General features: G+C 33.0%; 1 protein-coding gene across 1 annotated transcript in view; it reads right to left on the reverse strand.

The window, feature by feature from the left end:
- Positions 1-3,117: 3,117 nt before the first annotated feature.
- LOC108343914 (remorin) overlaps positions 3,118-23,279 on the reverse strand; it is a 41,442-nt gene continuing 21,280 nt past the window's right edge. The window contains exons 4-5 of the mRNA XM_052867712.1: positions 3,455-3,536; positions 3,118-3,327 (exon numbers count right to left, since the gene is read on the reverse strand). Coding sequence (XP_052723672.1) covers positions 3,133-3,327; positions 3,455-3,536 — 277 coding nt within the window. The 3' untranslated portion in view covers positions 3,118-3,132. The remainder of the gene's footprint in view (positions 3,328-3,454; positions 3,537-23,279) is intronic.

A 23,279-nucleotide genomic window follows, 5' to 3' on the forward strand; every position in this document is an offset into this window, starting at 1 on the left:
AAAAACTGGGAAGCGGATGGGTGTGAGCTTGAATTGACCATTACAGATCAAAACAGAGAATACAAGCCTAGTACATATAGGCACTAAACTGTACAAGATACAAAAGACAGAAAACTAACATCCAATTGAATAATGGTTTTGCATCAATATCTCAAATAGACAGCAATGAAGCATAACAGGCAAAAGAAAACAAACCATTTAGTACATATGCTTATAACTGATCAACTGAAGAAAAAGTCAGATTTCATTGCACCTGTATGTCACGAAATGTGGCTTCCTGAGTATTCACTGCTTTGAAACTTCTGTCTTCGACCAGATGAAAGAAAAGATTAGTATGTAGAACTTAAGGAGTAAACAAAGGGCACGAATAATAAGAATACTTTAAAGTTAAACTGATAATAGTATTTAGAATGCAAGATTCAGTACTGGATGTAATGAAATGCTTAATTTTGTTGTAAAACACGTGAAAGTTAAACAACCTGCAGCAAAATCCCGCTCTTCACTGCATCAAGATTGTCTCCATGTCATATGGAAGCTTTTTGCTGAATTCCGAAGGCATTTTCCTTTCTGTAAATAGTGCTCTAAGTTAATATTCATCCATGCATCACACCACTGTGAACCACTAAAAAAACAACAGCCTTTAAGAGGGTAACAAAAATGAAAGTATTGAATACGAATATGTATCACGCTACAAATCTAGAAATTCATCACCTCTAGCACTTAAACATAAATCATTCTATTACAAAAAGATAAATGGTAGCAACACTGTCTCCACTGCTAGCAGAAATTTGTTAGAAACCACAAAATTGTACTCTTTAGAGGTAGTAGCCAACATAAAACTAACTTGGTGCTGACCAATTACATAGTTACCCAATTCAGTACTCTCTTGAACAACATTAACCACTAACACTAACAACATTTACATGAAGCATTGAAGAAAGAGGCAAATGAGGCACCCCATTAACCCACGATGCTCAAGCTCTAATCTTTTGCAAGTACGAGATAAAAATTGTATAAATTAAAGAGAGAAAGGAAAGGGGATTACTTTACAGAACATGAGTAAGGACGAGGATATGAGAATTGGGAAGGGGAGGAAGTAGAGACTTTGGAAGGGAATTACAACAGCACAGGCAGCACAGGTAGAGACACAACACAGAGAGGTAGAGGTCGCAGAACTCTCCTTTGTCGACAGGGTCACGGTGGCAGCGGCCGCGCGTAATCTTTGGAGCTCTCTTTCGACGGCAACGTTGAAACGCAAGCTAGGTCGCAGTGGAACTCTCTCTCACGCTCACGGTGGACAACGCTTAGGGCACGTTTTAGGAGTAATTGAAAAATTGAAAACGAAAGAGGGATTAATTGAAAAATTGAAAATGAAAGAGGGATGGATAACAGTTCTAGCAGTTAACTGAACTGAAAATCTTATAAGTTCAGTTTTTAAAAACTGAACCATAAAATAGTATATTTAAGTTTTAGTAAAAATGGATCAGTTATTTTTAGTATAATATAGTATAATTAACTACAGTACAGTACAGATCAGTAAATTTTGCCCAACCCTACCCACAGGCATCGAGATAAAACATTTTCTGCAAATTCTCCTGTTGATTGGTGTAACGTTGTAGTTGAAAACCACAACAATGATGAGGTGTCGGAGGAACATTACAAGGCGGATTATGGTTCTAGTTGTGCCTCATCATGCAACTAGCACCAAAACTCGTATGTAAACTAAAATATGTACATTATAAAATCTGAAATCGAGGACAACTTATTCAGATCAAAGTGTCATGAATCAAAATGTTTCAAATTTTAGGGCCAGTGGAAGTTTTGAAATGGATATTACAACTGTTTTAATTAATAGTTTCAAATTTATTTTATTTTATTTTATTTCTACTGTGTTAATAAAATATATTTATTTTATTTAATATTTTAAAAATAATATTAATATATAATTTAAAATACAGTCTCCTAAACATATGAACAAAATTTATTTACATAGACGTTGTGACAACTTGAAAATCTGAGTTGGAGGGTTAATAGGGTAATTAAGTTAATGAAACCAGAATATATTTTCTCTTTTAAAAGCATATTTCAGAGTTTTCTCTCTAAAACTCAGTTCTTCAAAGTTCCCTGCCTTCTCTCTACCACCACTCTATCTTCTCTCTTCCATTTCTCCACTCTGAGCCACTTGATTTCTGATCAGGTGGCGCCAAAACGTTAGTAGCGTAGAGAGCTTCGAAATGAACCGATTCGTTTTGGATCCTAGGCTGGTAAGTCCCTGCATGCAGCTTCTTCATTGTTCTTGAACTGGGACATGCATTCTTGGTGGTTGCATGTGCCTTGAGCTTTTTCCTTTTCCATTTTTCTATTCCATTCTAGCACTAAGAGTTGTTCCTATCACCATTTCGGTGGTTTGTAGGGTTTGGTTGGATACTTGCTGTGTAAGGCACCGTTAAGGCGTTCCTGTGAGTGAGTTGTTCAGTCAAGTTACTCCAAGGTAACGGAAGCTAGATATTCTTTTAAAATTAGTGTATGATGTGTATGTGTGTTGAAATTTGAACTAATATGATGTTTGAGACATGTTTTAGTCTTTGGTAGCTTAATTTTCATGTGCTGAAGTGTTGAATCTGTGAATCTGTGAGGTGATGTTAATAAACTATAATGGATGCGTTTGAGTGCTGGAATTGTTCATGTTAGAAGTATCTTGAGTAGGAGGTTGTTATAATCTGGTTTTGGGCAGAAGCAGAGTGGTATACTAGTGTTTTGAAACTATTGAGAGGAAGTGAGATAGTGATTTTGAGCTTTGGATGTTCAGAGTACATTTGAAAAATTAGTTCTTCAACTCGAAGGCCAAAGATACAGAGGATTCAAATAGTTAAAAGATGCTGAAGTAGGTGAATGAGTTGATGGCAGAAACAACTAATGCAGGATTGAATCATTAAATATGTTTATCCACAGAGTAGTTGATATATACAGGCCAAAGTGTCGGTTGCACACATAAAAAATGAACATCACTAAATCAACATCATATATACTAAAGAAACTCACTTTCATGCATCATACTTTAATGGTCAAAGATACAAAATAATGATAATAATTAACACTTTTTGTTTTGGACAATGTTTTATGTTTGAAGGTTTAAAAACAGCCTAGGAGTTTCTTTGGAGCTGTTCCAGTTGCTCTATACTTTGCAGCTGTCTCCTCTGCCTTCAGAAGATCTTCTCCTTTCCTTGCCTCAATTACTGCTCTTTTCTCTTCAGCTTCCTTGTGAATTGAAGCTATTTTGTTTATTATCTTTTCTGCATATTCTGTTTTTTTCTTCTCCAATTGTTCCTACTCATGCAAAAGTCAAAAATCAACTTTAATTTGTTCCTCTCTTTGGCCACATTCAATGCAGAAAGTATTGAACTTGAAAATGTGAAATAGAAGAAAACGAACACATAATGAAATCAATTCTCACTTCGTTTTTCTTTAGTTCTGCCTCCACTGAAGCTTTCTTGCTGTTTTCCCATGCCGAAATGGCTGAAAGATTTTTATGTGCCCTGCTAAAAAAATTCACTTAAATTAGTATATCCTAGACTTTGTTAACCTCAAATGTATCTGCCATTTATGTTCTAATTGGAATCTATTTATGTTATAATTGATTAATTTCTTCAGTTAAGTTGACGTCAAGTTGCTCGAGAAACAAATCCTTAATGACAACAACGGCAAGAATAGTGCGCATAGTAGTTAACCTTGCAACTGTTATAATATATTAATATTATATTATTGCAAAAGTTAATGTGTGCTTTAAAACCATTAAATGGTGAGCTTTAATGGTTTTGAACGTTGCCACCCAACGTTCATTTTCTTTCAAATGTGGAAAATTGTTTTAATTAAATTATTTATGGGTTTTAATTTTCTTTTATTTTCTTGATTCTTTCCAGCTCTACAAATAGGGAGCTCCTCCTCCATTCCAAGACACACCAAACTTCACTCTCTCATCTTCTCTTTTCTGAATTTCTTTCTTCAGCTCTTTTTCTCTTCTAAAATTATTCTGGGTTATTCTTGTACTCTGTTAAAGAGTTACTTGCTAGTTCTGAGATCCTCAGACATTCTGAGAAGTTCCTGTTGTATCCTGGGGGACTTGCGTAACACACCGCGGATAAGTCCTTAACGACAGTGACTCTACACGCCTCAGGAAATACTATTTTTGTCAGCTTTTCCAACAATCTTAAGGACTTATGGCTGACATCAACAACATGCCTTCAGAGAGCCAAACCATTGCTTCCGGAACCCAGACGGTCTTCGCAAAATCTCTTCCGGACGTGTCAAAGATTGAGATTTTCTCTGGTCAGAACTTCCGACGCTGGCAAGAACGCGTTTCCACCCTTTTAGACATGTATGGAGTTGTTGCTGCTCTTTCATCTCCGAAGCCCGACTCCACTATTCCTTCAAACTCAAAACTAGTTGAAGAGTGGACTTACGCGAACAAGGTATGCCGACACACTTTGCTTAGTGCACTTTCTAATGATTTGTTCGACGTGTACTGTTCCTACAAGGAAGCAAAGGACATTTGGGACTCGTTGATTCTCAAATACACTGCCGAAGATGTCGTCAGACAAAGATTCGTCATAGGAAATTATTATCGTTGGGAAATGATTGAAGATAAGGACATAAAAACTCAAATCAATGAATACCACAAGTTGCTCGAAGACATCAAAGCAGAAAACATTCTATCACCGTATAGTGCTGCCTATAGGTTTCTAGTTGTTAAAAGTAACATACTTGAGAGAAATTCTAAAATGGAGACGAAAAATGCTGAATTTTTTGAACACGTGTTTCCCTTAAAGGTTAGTGAGATGTCTCAACCTGTTGATGATAATGATAATAGTAATACCATAAATGAGGATTTGAGGAGAAGCAAAAGGCAGAGAAAGGAAACTTCCTTTGGAGATGACTTTTATACTTATCTTGTTGATAATGATCCAATAAGCTTTATAGAAGCTACTAGTGCTCCTGATGCAAAACAGTGGGATAAGGCCATTAGGACTAAAATTGAATCAATTCAGAAAAACAATACTTGGACTTTAGTAGATTTGCCTAAAGGAGCAAAACCCATTGGTTGTAAGTGGATCTTTAAGAAAAAGTATCACCCTGATGGATCCATAGAAAAATATAAGGCAAGATTAGTAGCAAAAGGTTTTACTCAAAAACCCAACATAGATTACTTTGATACTTTTGCTCCAGTGACTAGGATTTCCTCTATTCGAGTGTTGTTAGCCTTAGCTGCTATCCATAAACTAGTGATACATCAGATGGATGTTAAAACAGCCTTTTTGAATGGTGATTTAGAGGAGGAAATTTATATGACTCAACCTGAAGGGTGTGTTGTACCTGGTCAAGAGGATAAAGTATGCAAACTCTTAAAATCCTTATATGGGTTGAAACAAGCACCAAAACAATGGCATGAAAAACTTGATGATGTGTTGCTTTGTGATGGATTTTCACCTAATGATGCTGATAAATGTGTGTACTCTAAGTTTGAAAATGGTGATTGTGTCATTATATGCTTGTATGTGGATGACAAGTTAATCTTTGGTACATGCGATGAGATTGTCACTAGAACTAAATTGTTTCTAGGATCAAAATTTGAAATGAAAGACATGGGTGAAGCCAATGTGATCTTAGGTATTAGAATCATAAGGAAGGGAGATAGTATATTACTATCTCAAGAACAATACATTGAGAAACTTCTTAAGAAGTTTGGATTTTATGACTTAAAACCAATGAGTACCCCTTATGATGTTAACTCTAAATTAATGAAAAATAGAGGAGAATCAGTATCTCAGCCTCAGTATGCCCAGATAATTTGGAGCTTACTGCACTTGATGAGCTTTTCTAGACCTGATATTGCTTATGCAGTAGGTAGACTAAGTAGGTACACTCAATGTCCAAATCAGGAACATTGGGATGCACTTGCTAGGCTTATGAGATACTTAAGAGGTTCAATGGATTATGCCATTGAATATAGTGGATTTCCCGCTGTACTAGAAGGGTACACTGATGCTAACTGGATCTCTGATTTAGATGAGACAAAATCCACTAGTGGTTATGTATTCACACTTGGGGGTGGTACGATTACATGGAGATCAGCCAGACAAACAATTATTGCAAGATCAACAATGGAATCTGAGTTTGTCGCTCTTGAGATGGCTGGTAGTGAGGCTGAGTGGTTGAAAAACTTCTTAGCAAACATTCCACTAGGAATGAAACCAACCCCATCTGTGTCAATACACTGTGATTGCCAATCGGCAATAGCTATAGCTAAAAACAAAAATTACAATGGAAAGAATAGACATATTCAATTAAGACACAATTTGGTGAAGCAGCTGCTAAAGAATGGAACTATTTCCATTGATTATGTGAAGTCAGAACGGAATCTAGCAGATCCTCTGACAAAACCCATGGGAAGACAAATGATATTAGAAACATCGAGGGGAATGGGACTTAAGCCGCTTGCAAACAAACAAGTGATGGTAACCCAACCTTTGTGATTGGAGATCCCATGAATAAGGTTCATATGGGTAAAAACAAGTCACTTGTTAGTTCTGATAGCACTAAATTGATTTTAATCAATTATGTCCATTCCTATGGTGTGTGTGAAAGTGCTAGAGACTGCATTATTGAGAGGTTAAACTTTGTCATTAAAATTCTATACGGTGATAGAATTTTGTCTTAAACAAAGTTTTAATGATTTTCATATCCCTTATGGGTGGTGTATGATTTGCAGCATACACTTGATGAAATCACCTATATGAGTGTCAAGTGAGGCCGCTTGCATGAGATCTTGGCATGATCTCTGGAGCACTCATGAATACCGGGCAAGCGCATGGCCTAGTAAGCGCAACACAGCGATAACAGCAAGGATTGTGGGGGTGTATTGTGATTGATAAACCTCTAACACATGTCAAATGTCTTTGGTTCATATAGCTTGCTATACCAACTACATTGTGTGTTAAGTTTCTAAATCTAAGACTGGTTCATATAGCTTGCTATACCAGCTCTGATGCATTACATCCTACGAGACCCAGAATAAAAATTTCTTATTTTTCTTTTAGTGTTTGAACTATTTGAGTCAAAGACTATTTTCTTTCAACTTCTTTTGCAATATGTGGGGGATTGTTATAATATATTAATATTATATTATTGCAAAAGTTAATGTGTGCTTTAAAACCATTAAATGGTGAGCTTTAATGGTTTTGAACGTTGCCACCCAACGTTCATTTTCTTTCAAATGTGGAAAATTGTTTTAATTAAATCATTTATGGGTTTTAATTTCCTTTTATTTTCTTGATTCTTTCCAGCTCTATAAATAGGGAGCTCCTCCTCCATTCCAAGACACACCAAACTTCACTCTCTCTCATCTTCTCTTTTCTGAATTTCTTTCTTCAGCTCTTTCTCTCTTCTAAAATTATTCTGGGTTATTCTTGTACTCTGTTAAAGAGTTACTTGCTAGTTCTGAGATCCTCAGACATTCTGAGAAGTTCCTGTTGTATCATGGGGGACTTGCGCAACACACCGCGGATAAGTCCTTAAGGACAGTGACTCTACACGCCTCAGGAAATACTATTTTTGTCAGCTTTTCCAACAGCAACACCCCTGGTCAAGGTGTATTTCTCAAAGCAGCCAACAATGTTACCTTAAAGACTTACAAAGATTCTGATTGCGTTAGTTGTCCTGACTTATGCAAATCCACCACCGACTAAATTGTTTATTTTGGAGATTCACCAATTTCATGAAAGTCCAAGAAGCAGTCCACGGTTTTCCATAGCTCCTCTGAAGCTGAGTACTACACCCTTGCGCAAACTATCTATGAAATTCAATGGTTCATTCATCTCATGAGCAACCTTCACCTTTCTTTCTCACAACCTGCCACCACCTTTTGTGATAACCACTCTGCCATCAAGATTGCTACTAATCAAATCTTACACGAATGCATGAAACAGTCACCTCATTTGCCAGAAAGTCCAGCAAGACATCGTCAAACTGTTCCTGTACATTCCACTCTCCAACTTGCAGACATCCTCACAAAGCCGCTTCCTCCTTCTTCCTTCCACTATATCAATTTCAAACTTGCAACTATAAACATCTATGTCAAATTTGAGAGGGCTGTCAAATTTCTCAACCTTAATCATAACTACCTTCGCTCCTCTTTTATTACTTTCTGTTTTTACTGTTATCATTGTTATTGTTATCATTCTCTTCTTTTATATATATATATATATATATATATATATATATACTTGTCTTTCTCTTATTATAATACACACAGTACTTTTCTGTTTTCTCTTCTTTTTTTCAAAATGACATCTGATACGATATGTTATCTCAATGCTTTATTTCTCATATATAGGTATGAGGATTGTGCATTCATAACCATTGCTGGAGTATGTGAGTTTAACCCATAAGGTTACAACATGCCAAAAGAGCAATAGCAAAGTCTTTCAAATGTTTTCGTTTTGTCGCCATCCAATTCCAGGTAATTGGTGTACTAATTTCCTAACGCATGAGTTGGAGAAGAAAGATCAAGAATTTAAAGTCTTTGATACGATTCCTTATTATTTGCTAATATTTTAACCCATTAAATGTACACACTACAATGATTAACAAACTCAGTGTCTTCATTTTCTACATTCCCTTGTGATGTGTGAACCAATTTTCTAATCCATAAAGAGATATGAACAACTTTAAGTCTTTGTACCAAATTCATCTTTAAGTCTTGGCCAAATTTTCTAAGCCATAGGAAGGACAGAACAACAAAGGCTAATTAACAATTTAAATGCAATTAGTGTGATTAATTTTCTAACCCATGAATTACAGTGAAAGACCAACTTCTGTTAAGTCTTTGCACAACTTAGTTTTTATTTATTTATTTCAATCTAGATAGAATTGTAGAAAATATTCTACAGAAAAAAAATGAATAAATTATAGTATGAAGTAAAAGGATGAGAGACGGATAATATTTTTGAAAATGTTCAACACTTTTTGGATCGTTCTATTTTAAATTTTGTGTGAAATGTACCGTATGTAAAAAATACGTCCAAACTTTTTTTAAGAAAAGAAAAATCATGTAAACCATAATGTAAAATTTACACAAGTATTTAGGTCTCCCTAATAATTAATTTATGTGAAAAAAAAAACTGTAATATTCCACTTAAAATAGACAAAATAATAACTTTGTCGAGCAATATGAAATGTATATTTACGAAGAGATAGTTTGTAAAGTGAATTTCAATAATAATTTAAAAAATTAATTCTTGGCTTTAAGTCAGAAGAAATCAAGCGAAAAAAATTAGAACATTAAAAGTAATTTAAGGATAGGAGTTAGTTAATTGTAAAAGTTTTTTTGTTAAAAAAAGTTAACTATTTATTTAAATATATGATCCTGATTTATTTCTTTCATACATTCTCAAAGAATGAAAAATATTTAAATATATGCACAACTCAAAGTCACTTATTTCTAACATAAAAAGACATACCTGATCTACACATATGAAAATGAATTTCTCCAATATTTTTATTTCGATTATCGTATTTGTTCCTTTTTTGTGGGTTTCCCGTTGTACATCCCAAATGAGAGAGAGTCATTTTTGAAGTTAAAGTATCATCTCAAACATCCTTCAAATCGACTTTCTTCTTGGAATTCCAATCGCTGCCAATGGAACAACATTACATCTGGTTGTGCTGAGCTTCACCTTAGCATTCAATTTCCTTCTTCCGATGAGAGTGTAGGTTATCCATTCAACGAAGAAGTTTTCAAAGAAGCATTGGAAGAAGGGTATGATGGAGAGATAAACCCTTGTTTGGTTTATGATTTTAAGCATTTCAATTACTTAGATTTCAGAGACAATCTTTTTCAAACTATTCCGATCCCTTCTTTCATTGCAACAATCACTTCCTTAACTCACCTCAACCTTTCTAATGCCGGAATCATAGGGACCCTTCCTTCTCAGATCGGAAATCTTTCCGATTCACTCTATCTTGACCTTCAAAGTGACGAAACTTGGTTTACTGACAATATTGATTGGGTGTCAAGTCTTTCAAAGCTTCGCTATCTTGCCCTGAGCAACATTTGGCCAGTTGGAGGAGGTATGCCAATTCCTTCTTTTGTTGGGACAATGACCACATTAATTCATTTGACCAGAAAAAGGAGGTATGCCAATTCCCTCTCGATTGGAAAATCTCTTCAACTTCATATACCTTGATCTTCATAGGGCTTATTCTGTTTATCAAACTTTATACAAATTTTGACTAGTTGTCAAGGCTTCTGAAGCTTGCTCACTTTTTGTAATTTTAAATAGAAGTTATAAATAATATATATATATATATATATATATATATATATATATATATATATATATATATATATATATATATATATATATATATATATATATATATATATATATATAAAAGATATGTACACTACTAGAAATATGAACTTATAGTGTTTGTACCAATTTTATCTTTTTCTTTTTATGTGAGCCGTAGGCTAAATTTTCTAACACGTAAAATGACCTATGAATTAGAGTTCGTGTAAACTAATCTTTATCTTATCATATAATTTGAAAATGAATAATTAGATTAAATTTAATTAGAGAATAATGGAATTTTTTTTACTTAACAAAAGATTTGGTATTAGAAGCTAAAAAAGTGGAAACTAGAAAGGTATTAAAAGAATTAACTGTAAAAATTAATTTGATTAAATATAATTTCAATCATACAGAATTTATTTCTTTCACATACATTCATCTGGCACTTGTTCATGTGAAATATTTAAAAAAAAAGATACAAAATCTGCCATGTCACCTTATGTATCTCCACGCTAAAAATCAAAACTGACTTCATTAAATTCTCTTAGAGTTTGATTTTCATTATTTTCAATTGAGTGTTTCACATCCAAATACATATATATTAATTATATTCTCCTCTTGGAGTGAAATTATGATATATCATACGAACACTAATTATTCAACAAATTTATTTGCTTTATAACTTCATAAAATAGTTGTAAGCTTAATAATTTGATGGATGATTTAATCTAAACTTTTTTTATCAAATGGTAGAAAGGTCTTAAAAATTTCTTCTTCATTTACTTAAATGATTTCAGTCAACCTTATATCGTTCTGAAATTTATCTATCATCAATAATTGAAATTCACAATTTACTCATTTTTAAAGTCATAATTTAAAAAATAAATACTCATACTTACATATTTTCATATTATTCATAATTATATGCATTTGTATAGTGTTGTCAAAATCGGTTAGACTCCGCGGGCCAACCTGACCTACCATGAGTTCGGGTTGAGTTAGGTTTGAAAAAAATAAATCTTTTTATACGGGCAAATTTTCAATCCGGCTCACCTTGAACTCGTGGTGAGCCGGATTGGTTTACCAACCCACCTTGTTTAATTTAATTATTTATTATTTTTTGTTTCAATATTATTAGTTAACATTTTTTATTGTATTGTAAATGCGAATAAAGGAAAGGATGTTTCTAAGAGAGCAAAATATTATAAATTTATCAATTCAAGATTCTAATCTTATAAATGGATAAGTGACACAAAAATTATCAATATTATAAACTTATTTATTCGCTTCTTGGGGTTGCGTTTATATTATATTTGAGTTGTATGTTAATTGTTTATTTTGAGTTCTCTTAACATGATTTTAGAGTGAAATTATTTATATTTGAATTACAATAAAATTGTACACTTTTTATTTAAAAAAAACGTGTAATTAAGTGAGTCAACCCGTTTAACCTATCAATTCGTGGTAGGTCGGGTTGGATTGACTCACTAATTAGTTAACCTGTAGTGGGCCAGGCTAGGTTGAACCAGGTAACCCGTTTTGACAACACTATATATGTACCTACAAAATTTTAATATCTTTCATTATATCATATTTACGAAATTTGATTCAATGGTATAGTATAAAATGAATTAGGTTAAATAATGTCATTTGTTTCTTATTATTTTAGAAAGATATCAAAAAGGTCCTTTTTTTTATACGTCTCAATCTGTTATTTATTTTAAAAAATTTGATAGTCTTTTATATTGTATTGTACTAACAACATTAAAGAGGTATTATGTGTCAATTCATAGTTTTTCCAACTTTTTTTAAAAAATAAAAAATTATCACATGTCAAACTAATGTCGTGCAACATGGTCGTGATATTTTCACATGTAACTATCACGCTATGTATCATTACTTTAGTATCATTTTAGTCCATGTATTTTTATTTTGTCTAAATTTAGTCCCATTTTTTTTAAAATCTATCAATTTCTTCCCTCTTTAAATTAAACTCAAATTTAATTTTTATATAAATGTTATATGAATATTTTTATTAAATATTTTTAAAAAGATTAAGTTTATTTATATTTATATTTTAATTTGAATTTTATTTATTTTTTTAAAAAAAAATTTACATTTGTATTTATAAAATTGTTTTCAAAGGGCTTATTCTCTTTATCAAACTTTTTTAACTAGAAATGTTAAGTTTTTTCTAAACCATATGGAATTGTGAGTTTTTTCTCCGTATATTAATTTATTTTTATTTTTTTAAATTATTGTCCCTTTCAAAAATTATTTCTTAGTTTCAATTTGATATATATTTTAAACTTATTATTCTTTCCACGTAAGATAAAAACTTGAATGTTATGGGTTGGGCAATGATCTTTGAGTGAGTGACTGCTAAGTGAATGGTTAAGACTTGTCAAAAACAATGAGTTCGATTTTTAAAGTCAAGACAGAGATAATATTAAGACTATGTGAATTAGTAAAAATGAAGTTAAATAAAATAAGGGTTAAATATGTTTTTAACTTCTCTTTCAAATTTTGATAGATTTTCATCTTTCTTCTTATGAAAACTATAATTTTTTGAATTCTAAAATCAATGAGGTTAAAAACAAGCTGAGGTGACTAGCGGTGTCACGTCACTCTTGCTTTTTCTTTTTCTGAAACATGTTCATCCGTTACCTTATTCATCTCCAAAATCCTCCGAACTCTCTTCATCGTCGACCCTACCCCTCTCCCTCCATTTCCAATATCCTTAACCTCACCACCGAAACACGCTTCACTCCCTCCCCATCCTTTGCCTCATCCTGCTCCTCACCACTCCTCTTCAACTCCTTCAGCACTATGTTCCTCGCCCTCTCCTGTTCTGCATCGCCTTCCCGTTACAACAATTCTCAACAAGGAAAAGCGTGGTGGCCACTCGCTGCGAAGTGATGAGAAGGAAGATCTTGTAGAGGAGCTTGGCGCAGGTGGTCTCAAAGGTAATGAGGAGTTTGGGCTCGGCGTTGGACTTGACGAGGGAGTCAAGCACCTGCACGGCGACTATGAGGCTATTCTGCTCTACGCCGGAGATGCTGGTGGTTTCCTCTATGCTAGGAGGGGAGAAGCCTTCTCAAATGACGGAGGATATGAGGGGTGCGTACTGGTACCAGAGGTCGAGGCGGTTGACGAGGATGTCAATGCGGCTGGTGATGTCGAGGTTGTCGTATTGCGATGGAAGGGGTTCCGACAGAGGGCGGAAGGGTTGGTAGACTTGCTGTTGCGACGAAGGCGGAGGTTGGTAGTTCCTGAAAGAAGAAGGGTTGATTATGGCAGATATGGGTTTGATGGAATGGCGATGGTTGGTGAATGATGGAGAGCTTATGATTTCTCCTCGGTTGAATTGTCTATGGAACCAGGGAAGCACTTGAAGGACATGGATTCCAACAAGTTGAAGGCTGATATCAAGAAGTGGCCGCTAAGGTTGTTGTTGCTTATGCACGCCAAATCAGTGGCAGTTTTTGAAAGTCTCGTGGCTAACTCACATATTCAACATGATGGAATAGCACTTTGTTGCACATGGGATGGAATTGAGCTTTACATTAAATGGTTGTAGCCTAGAAATTTGTGCATATTGTATGTGTTCAAGTGGTGAATGCAAATTGTTTCAAAAGTAGGGTGGATCAAATGCTTGTGTTTTGGAGGGTCTTGCATCCATTTGTGTTATATACCTTTTGTATTACTGCCAAAAAATTTCCTCTATTAGAGTACTACAGTTACTTTATTATTAATTTGAATGCCTCAAACACTATTTCTTTTACTCACATTTTGATAAAACTTGAAGTAATTTGTAGTCTTAATATTTACAATTTAAAACGGGACCAACCAGGCTCTATTTTCCATTTCCCCTTCTCATCATATAGTTACGCTAAAAGGGCACAATTGGTGCATATAGACATCAATACGAGAAATTACAATATTGAGCATTCCGTCAAATCAGTGACATTAAAATTAAGTATAAGTCATTGCGAATGACTCGTGAAAGTGTAAACTCCTCGCCGCCTTGAAGGATGGCGCACAGAATTACCTTCTTCGAATGCACACAGAATGCACAACAAGCACTACAGCCACTAACCCTAATCGTGATTTAGCTTCAAGACTGTTACTAAGTATAAGTATATGAACCTCAATTCTCATTTGCGTAAATAAATCCCAAATTCACACCTGGCAAAAGTTACGAAGAAAAGATGTCATCACATGTGACCAGACGTTAGCCACCTCAACTTGTTTTTAACACAGTTGGTTTTTTAGGACGAAAAATTATGATTTTTTTAAGGAGAATGATCAAAATCTACTAAAGTTTGAAAGAGAGACTAAAAACAAAATCGCTTGATAGTTTTGAAACTAAAAACATATTTAATACATAAAATAATAACATTAAAAGTGATAAATAAAGTTAACAAATTGTTTAAATAGATTATTATCGTTTATTTTTATGATTTATGTGTGGTGTTCTTGTAATCCATACAGTGGATAAGACTTTAAAAGTCTTTTTGATTTCATTTTCTGGATTTCCTTGTCACGATGTCATAATTTGATAAACCATAAAATGGGTTGGACTAGTTCTATTTTTTTTTTCTTTCTTTGTTATTAGTCTCCTTAATTTTCTAACTTATAAAATTGACAATGAATAAGAAATCCATGTGTAACATCCCAAAATACCGTAATTACCATAATTCAGGATTAATTACAATTAACAGTAACATAAACAGTATTTGCATTAACACAGGTTTAAAAAGAAGCCGAACGGCGTCAGTACAGAAGAACGTACGTTCAAAATAGAATTCAATGATAAACAGGACGAACGGTTTTACAAAACATTTAACCGCACGTCCAACTATTCTACCATTTACATCACTAATCTAACGAGCGCTCTAAAGCTCGGCCTTGACTTCCACCTCAACCAGATTTGCATCTTCCAAATTTTCTTCTTCCAGCATTTCTTCAAGAGATGCACCACCATCTGCTCACATCCACACGGATGATCATTGCAAGACAAGACGAACGTACATGGACAGTGGACAACACAATGGAAATGCAAGGGTAAGCTTATAATATTTAATTTATACAATTAACATATACATTTACATTTCGATTCACACATACAACATGTAACTTATCAAATAATAATCATAGAAATACTTATATAAGACAGACCGTCCGGACTGTATGAACCATGTAGTTACAAGCGTCCTTGCACCCGAGTGGTGTGGTAACTGATCTAATCTCACAGCTGCCACTCGAGGTTAACCCTATCTGTCCAAAGTACTCAATAGGACTAGGGCCTCCTGCCATTCCCACACATGACTACCCCCTTCTACTTGAAGAGGAGTATCACGGAATATCAGGATGGACCGCGAGGCTTAACTTATCCATGTTCATACTTTACCAAAGTTAACATTTAACACATCTGAGACGTTCCTCCTTGGAACGCTCGTTCAAATTCCATAATCATAAAATCACTTGATATAACGTTCGCACTGTAATTTATCATAATTCATAATCAATCTCATCTTTAACTTTAAGAGTACAAAAGAACGAACGTTCAGTCCCTTGAAGAAATAGGACGAACGTTCAAATATAGTACTGGATGGACGAACGTGACTCCCTGTTTGACCAGTGAAATGAACTGACTATATTGAAGGTATAATGATACTCAGAAAATTTCTTAATATAGATCTTGGACCAGATTCAATGTATCAAGGATGGTCAATAACACTTAGAACTTTTCTTTGTAAAATTTTGTATATACTGAACTGATGCCAGTATTTGAACGAACGTAAGAGAATGAATATTGAAATATTTGGACGAACGCTATTTACGTTCGTTAAGGAATTAAGAATAAGGACGAGCGTTCGGTTTAAGACCGAACACTTCATTAAAGCGAACGCTAAATAGATGACCGAAGGTAATTTGTGACGAACGTTCGATACAAAACCGAGCGTTCTTTAGGACGAACGCTTCGGTATGAGACCGAGCGCTTTTTAGAACGAACGCTTCGGTATAAGACCGAGCGCTAATTAGGACGAACGCTTCGGTATGAGACCGAGCGCTATTTAGAACGTACGCTTCGGTGTAAGACCGAGCGCTATTTAGAACGAACGTTCGACATAAGGCCGAACGCTGTTTAAGGACGAACGTTCGGTTTAAGACCGAACGTTACGTATTCATAAAGTTTTAAATATTTAAAAACTGCTGAGCAAAAACCGAACGCTCAGACATCCAAATGGGACGCTCGTTCTCGGGCAGAGTCCTTTCCAAATGAAAGAATTTCATTCTAAGTTATTGTAAGGAAACCGAACGGTTTAAGACCGTACAGTGACGAGCGTCATTGATCATAGGAATTGATTTAAGTTTCAGGTTTTTCAACCTTAACAGATTTCCAGATTTCAACATTTAAACTTATACTGTATAATTCATATGATTTTCAATTTATAAACTTTATAACATTCATTCCAGTAACTTCATATTCAACATCAACGTACAGATTTACTTCATACACCATAATATCCATTTTTCATACGTATCAAACCAACATGCAGATCAAGCAAAGATCAGAAATCATTTTCCATAACAGTATTCGTCCATACCGCTCAAACATCATACAATTCATACATGCACATCAGATCATATAACATACAGTATAAATTAAACATATAAGCTTCCCTTACCTGGATAGCAGTGTACGCCCTAAAATATGACTTCCACACGTTCAACTACAGCTCTTCTATACGCAACAGCCACTTAAGTTCCTTCTACTAAATCTAACCCTTTATCTAAACACCAAAATCAGAGATTGCTCAGAAACAGTCCATGCATGAACTGAAGACATGGTTTAGAATGAAACCCTAATGGACGAACTACTAGAGGAAGGAACTTACCAGCTTAGAATCAAATTCTGTTCGGTCCAAACTAACGTCCGCGTCTCTGGAAACGTTCCTATGGTTCTGAAATGGGATTTGGAGAAGAAAATGAGAGGTTACAGTAGAGAGAAGTTTACTGGTTTTAGAGAGAAGTTGGAGAAGATGAATGGGTGTGTTTCGTGAGGAAGAAGATGAGTGATGCAGGTGAGAGAGTTTTTCAGAAAAATCTGGTTTTGTAAATCTCACGCTCGTTTGAACGAACGTGTCTCAAGCCGACACCTGCACCCAAACTCTAATTTGGAAACTTCTTCCGCAACACGTGGCGTGCTTGCATGTAAAGATTGGTGCGTTTTTAATGTTTCCAGAGAAATGATTTTGGCCCAGTTTTCCGTGCACAGCAGAGAGGTGAAAATCAGAGTTGGGAGTGGATTTTTAATGAGATAAGCATGGATTATGGTGTGTATTAATTGGGTGTGACAAGAAATTATTACTGCTAATTATTTAGGGTTTCACACCATGCATTTAAACAAGCCTTTCATACATTTTTTGGTCGTCTCTCTAATTAAATTTTAGCACCTAAATTACGTTTCTTCTTGTCTATTAAATTGGTAGACTTTAAAAAAAATACAAAATATGTTACTGTTTTTGAGAACTCAATTTGATTTTATACTATAGAAAATTTAAATTGTTTACTAATATAGCTGGATCTGGAACCGTGCTTTTTTGTATTTTCAGATATATTTTTTTGGAAACACCTGGTAATTACAAGTGATTTTGTGAAAACTCTGGTAAATGTTGACGATTTCAAAAACTTTCAAAAATAGTAGGGGTTTTCAGAAAATCGTAGATAATTAGTACCGACTTTGTTTTTCCCAACAATTTTCATAACTACAGAAAATATATTTATGTGAGATTAAAACCATTGATAACTAAAAAAAACTCCTTTATAAATTAGACATTTTTGTAGTGTAGCTTCATCCTCTATTATTCTCCAAAACTTTTTTAATTTTAAAATTTTAATTTATCCAAACAATAAAAATAACAAAATTATGAAAGCCCTTTTCACCTACAATATTTTGATAAAAAAAATATTTGTATGCAATATTATTAGGTAATGTATATTTGTATTCTTAATATTTATACATTAGGAGTAAAAATATTTACAAATTTGATATATTTGTACGTATTTACGAGTAAAAAAACATTTGTATGTGATACAGTATATTACTATGAAGTATATATATATCATTAGACTTTTAAATATTTATATATTAGGAGTCTTCAATTTTTTTTCTAGGATCCATAATATGTGAGTACGAAGCTTAGAAAGTTTGTGAAGTATGTGTTAGAAACTAAATTTTCTGCAATTTATTTTATTTTGAATAATAAATAGTAGTTGGATTTTTTTAATTAATTATGCTTTGAATAAAATAGAAGCTTGAATTGATTGATAATGAATAATTTATGTTATTTACGTAACACAATATTTGGTATTAGAAAGCTAAAAATAAAGTAGGAAAGTAGAAAGGTATTAAAAGAATTAACTGAAAAAGTTAATTTGATTAAATATATTTTCAATTATATATTTTAAGTGTATGATCAGAATTTATTTCTTTCACAAACATTCATCCGACATTTGTTCATGTTTCCGTATATTATGAAATTGAAATTCAAATATTTTCACTTTATCCAACAAATAAAAATAAGGGGTCTTCTCCTTTCATATACAAAAATGTAAGAAATATTTTAGTAAAAAAAGGTTTGAACAGTTAGACTTTTAAAAGGGAAGATTATGTGGTAAGGATGAGGGACAAATCATTTTTTTTGAAAAAAATACCACTCTTTCTGAAAGTCGTTGTTTTTTTCGTGTGAAATGTAACCTAGGTGAAAAATGGAAAAAAGCTTTGGAAAATAAAAATCATAGTAAACCAGAAATGTAAAATCTAAACATGTATTTTACACAAATAAATTTTTAAAACAATTGATAATGAAAATAAAATTTGCATAAAAGAATAAAAAAAATCTTTATAAATTAGGTATTGTATGAGTTGTATATTTATTATTCTTTCCTACAGCTTAGATTTGCACCACATAAGATAAAAACTTGAAATGTGATGGGTTGCCTTAACAACAATATTTGAGTGAGTGATAGTTAAGTAAGTGATTAAAATTGTGTCAAACAATGAGTTGGGTTTTTAAAGTCAAGGCAGAGATAATATATTTAGTGTGAACTTGACTATTTATAAAGAGTCTTTAAAGTAGATTATGTTAAGATAGGTGAAATATTGTACTAACGGATATTAGATAATCAAATATTGTGTTAGTTATAATTTAGATATTATTATAATTTGTACAGATTTGTGCACATGTGATTACTTTAACAGATGAAGAATTATAGGATCCTTATATATATATATATATATATATATATATATATATATATATATATATATATATATATATATATATATATATATTATTAAGAGCCAAACATTGATATCCTCAACAATATAGGAATCAATGTTTCTTTTTTTCATTGAATATTTCTTATGACTCCTTCCGATAAAAATCAATCGAAGAAACATGATTATGGAACTTCTGCGACTTCCAAGAGTTATATTTCTACTTTTGTCGGATTTGTGACCAATTCAGGTATATCGATCTTTGCTCTTAATCTTTCAGTTGTTACTAAGGGTAGTGATTAGATAATTGATTCGGGTGCTACTGATCATATTGTGATCCTCATATATTTATTAATTTTTTCTCTAATTATTCTAAAACTGTTATTATTAATGTTAATGGGGTCTCATCTCCTATTGAAGGTATAGATACTATATCCCTCTCACTCTCCTTATCGATTCTTGATGTTTTATTTGTTCCTACGTTAAACTATAATCTTATCTCCGTTATCAAGTTAACCAAATCATATTCTTGTGCTCTCTTGTTTTACCCAACCCATTGTATTTTTCAGAACATCCATTCCAAGGAGAAGATTGCAGTGGTAGAGGTGACAAGATCGCTTTTGATAGATGGTAATGTCCCATCTCATTTATGGGGTGAGGTTGTGAGCTCTATCGTTTATTTAATTAATCAAACCCCTTCTAGTGTGCTTAACTTTCGAAGGTCTTTCGATGTGTTGTCTGATCATTGTATCCTTCCTTCCATAGTTTATTTACCACCTCATATTTTTGGATGTGTTATATATGTTCACTTACACCTACATCAACGTACAAAGCTTGAAGAACGAGCGATCAAATGTGTTTTTGTTGGGTATGGATCAACTCATATCGTGCTTACCATCCACCACCAAAGAAATTTTATATCTCTATGGATGTGACATTTAATGAGCATGAATTGTTTTATGTTCCAGTTCAGGGAGGCAATGAAAGTGAAGTGCATAATCATGATGTTAGTATGTTTGATGTCTCAGATATAAAATTATATTGTGAAGATAAATTATCGCGTGAGGATCATTCTGCAGGAAGTGACCCAATCCTAAATATGGACACTTCTTTTCTGGATAATACAATGTCTTCTAATCATAACCAATTGGGTCAATCTTCTCAACGGGTTCAGCCTTACTCTTTAGAGGTACCTTCTGATCCTATATCTGATAATACTATTTAGATGAAATTGATTATGGAATTGATTCTTATCTGTGTGAGACCACCGTCACACTAAACATCGAGTCTATTACTATTCCATATTATCTTCCACCTTGTTCTAACCATGGTCAACCTCCAACTAAATATGAACCAAACCTCCAAGCCAAAGTTAAATATCCTATTAGTAAATATGTGTCATCTCGCAGGTTATCCTAGTCATATGCATCATTTGTATCTCAATTATCTTTAATTTCTATTCCTAGTGATATACAAGAAGTTTTGACAAATCCTAGATGGACCAAAGCAATGGTTGAGGAGATGACAACTTTAGAAAAAAAACAACACTTAGGATTTTGTGTCCTTACCAAGAGGGAAGAAAAATGTGGGCTGCAAATGGGTATTTACAATTAAGTATAAAGTTGATGGAACTATTGAGTGGTATAAAGCATGACTTGTGGTTAAAGGTTACACTCAGTCCTATGGTGTAGATTACCAAGAGTCGTTCACACCAGTAGCCAAGTTCAACACTATGAGAATACTTATGTCGCTAGCTGCAAATTAAGATTGGTCTCTTCTACAATTTGATGTGAAAAATGCTTTCCTACATGGAGAAATTTCAGAAGAAAATTATATGGATTCTCCACCAGGCATGACAGATTCAATTGGAATGAAGGTTTGCAAATTAAAGAAGACTCTATATGGATTAAAAAAATCCCCAAGAGAATGGTTTAGAAGGTTTACCAAGTATATGAAGGCTTTTGGCTATAGAGCAAGTAACTTTGATCACACCTTATTTTTTAATAGAGGAAAAAGAAAAATTACAACTTGATTATATATGTAGATGACATTATTGTTACAGGAAATGACCAAGATTAGATTTCTATTTTACAACAATACCTTGCATTTGAATTTGAGATGAAACAACTTGGAAATCTCAAATATTTTTTGGGTATTGAAGTAGCTAGATCAAAACATGATATTTTCCTATGCCAAAGAAAATATACTATTGACTTACTATTGGAAACTGGGCTGCTTGGGAGTAAACCAGCTAATACATCAATTGAACAAAATCACAAGCTCTTTTAATGCTCAAATTCAGAAAGCATAGACAGAGGAAGATACTAAAGGCTGGTAGGAAAATTAATTTATTTATGTCATACACGTTCAGATATCACCTATGTAGTGAATGTTGTTAGTCAATTTATGCATGACCCACGAAAGCTTCATATGGATGTTGTTGAGAGGATTTTGAGATATTTGAAGTCTGCTCCTGGAAAAAAGAATTTTGTTCTCAAATCATGGAAACTTAAAGGTAGAAGGGTACATTGATGCAGATTAGACAGGTTCAAAAGATTATAGAAGATCTACCTCTGGATACTTTACTTTTGTAGGAGAGAATCTTATAACTTGGAGGAGTAAAAAACAGCCTGTAGTAGCAAGATCTAGTGCTTAAGCAGAATTCAGAGACATGACACTAGATGTATGTGAACTTTTATGGATTAAAAATGTTCTATCAGATTTGGGCTTTAAACAAATGAAGTTATGAGTTTGTACTGTGACAATATTTTTGTTATAAAAATTCCTCACAATCCTGTGCAACATGATAGAACAAAACATGTGGAGATTGATAGACATTTTATCAAAAAGAAGCTTGAAGCTAGAATGCTTTCATTTCCTTTTGTAAGATCAGAATTAAAGTTGACTGATATTCTCATCAAAAGAGTGTCAAGAAGATTATTTAATGAGTCTCTATTAAGTTTAGAATGTGTGATATCCATGCACCAACTTGAGTGGGGTGTTAAGATATGTCAAATACTTTATTAACGAATATTAAGCAATCAAATATTGTGTTAGTTATAATTCAGATATTATTATAATTTGTACACATTTGTGCACCTGTCATTACTTTAATTTAATAAACGAAGAATTATAAAGATCTTTATATATATATATATATATATATATATATATATATATATATATATATATTATTTTACTCTTTGAAATAATATGTCAGAATTATTTTTTAAATCTTTAATAGATTATAATATTAATTTTAAAAAATAATTCTTGGTTGTCAATTATAAAAATGAAGTTAAATAAAATAATAACTTTAAAAGTGATTTAAGGAGTCAGTAAATTCTAAAAATTATTTTGATGAATAAAGTTAACAAATTGTTTAAATAGATTATTATGGTTGATTTCTTTCATACATTTTCGTAGAATAGGTTATTACATGAGAAAAATCAATAATTCAATCTCTAAAATAGTTTTATTGTTATGAATTTCCTTGTCCCGATGTCATAATTTGATAAACCATGAAATGGGTTGGACTATAGTTCTATTTTTTTTCTTTTTATGTTATTAGTCTTCTTAATTGTCTAACTTATAAAATGGACGAGGAATAAGAAATCCGTGTATTTAACAAGCCTTTCATT

Source organism: Vigna angularis, chromosome 8 (assembly GCF_016808095.1).
Source record: "Vigna angularis cultivar LongXiaoDou No.4 chromosome 8, ASM1680809v1, whole genome shotgun sequence".
NCBI classification, from domain to species: Eukaryota; Viridiplantae; Streptophyta; class Magnoliopsida; order Fabales; family Fabaceae; genus Vigna; species Vigna angularis.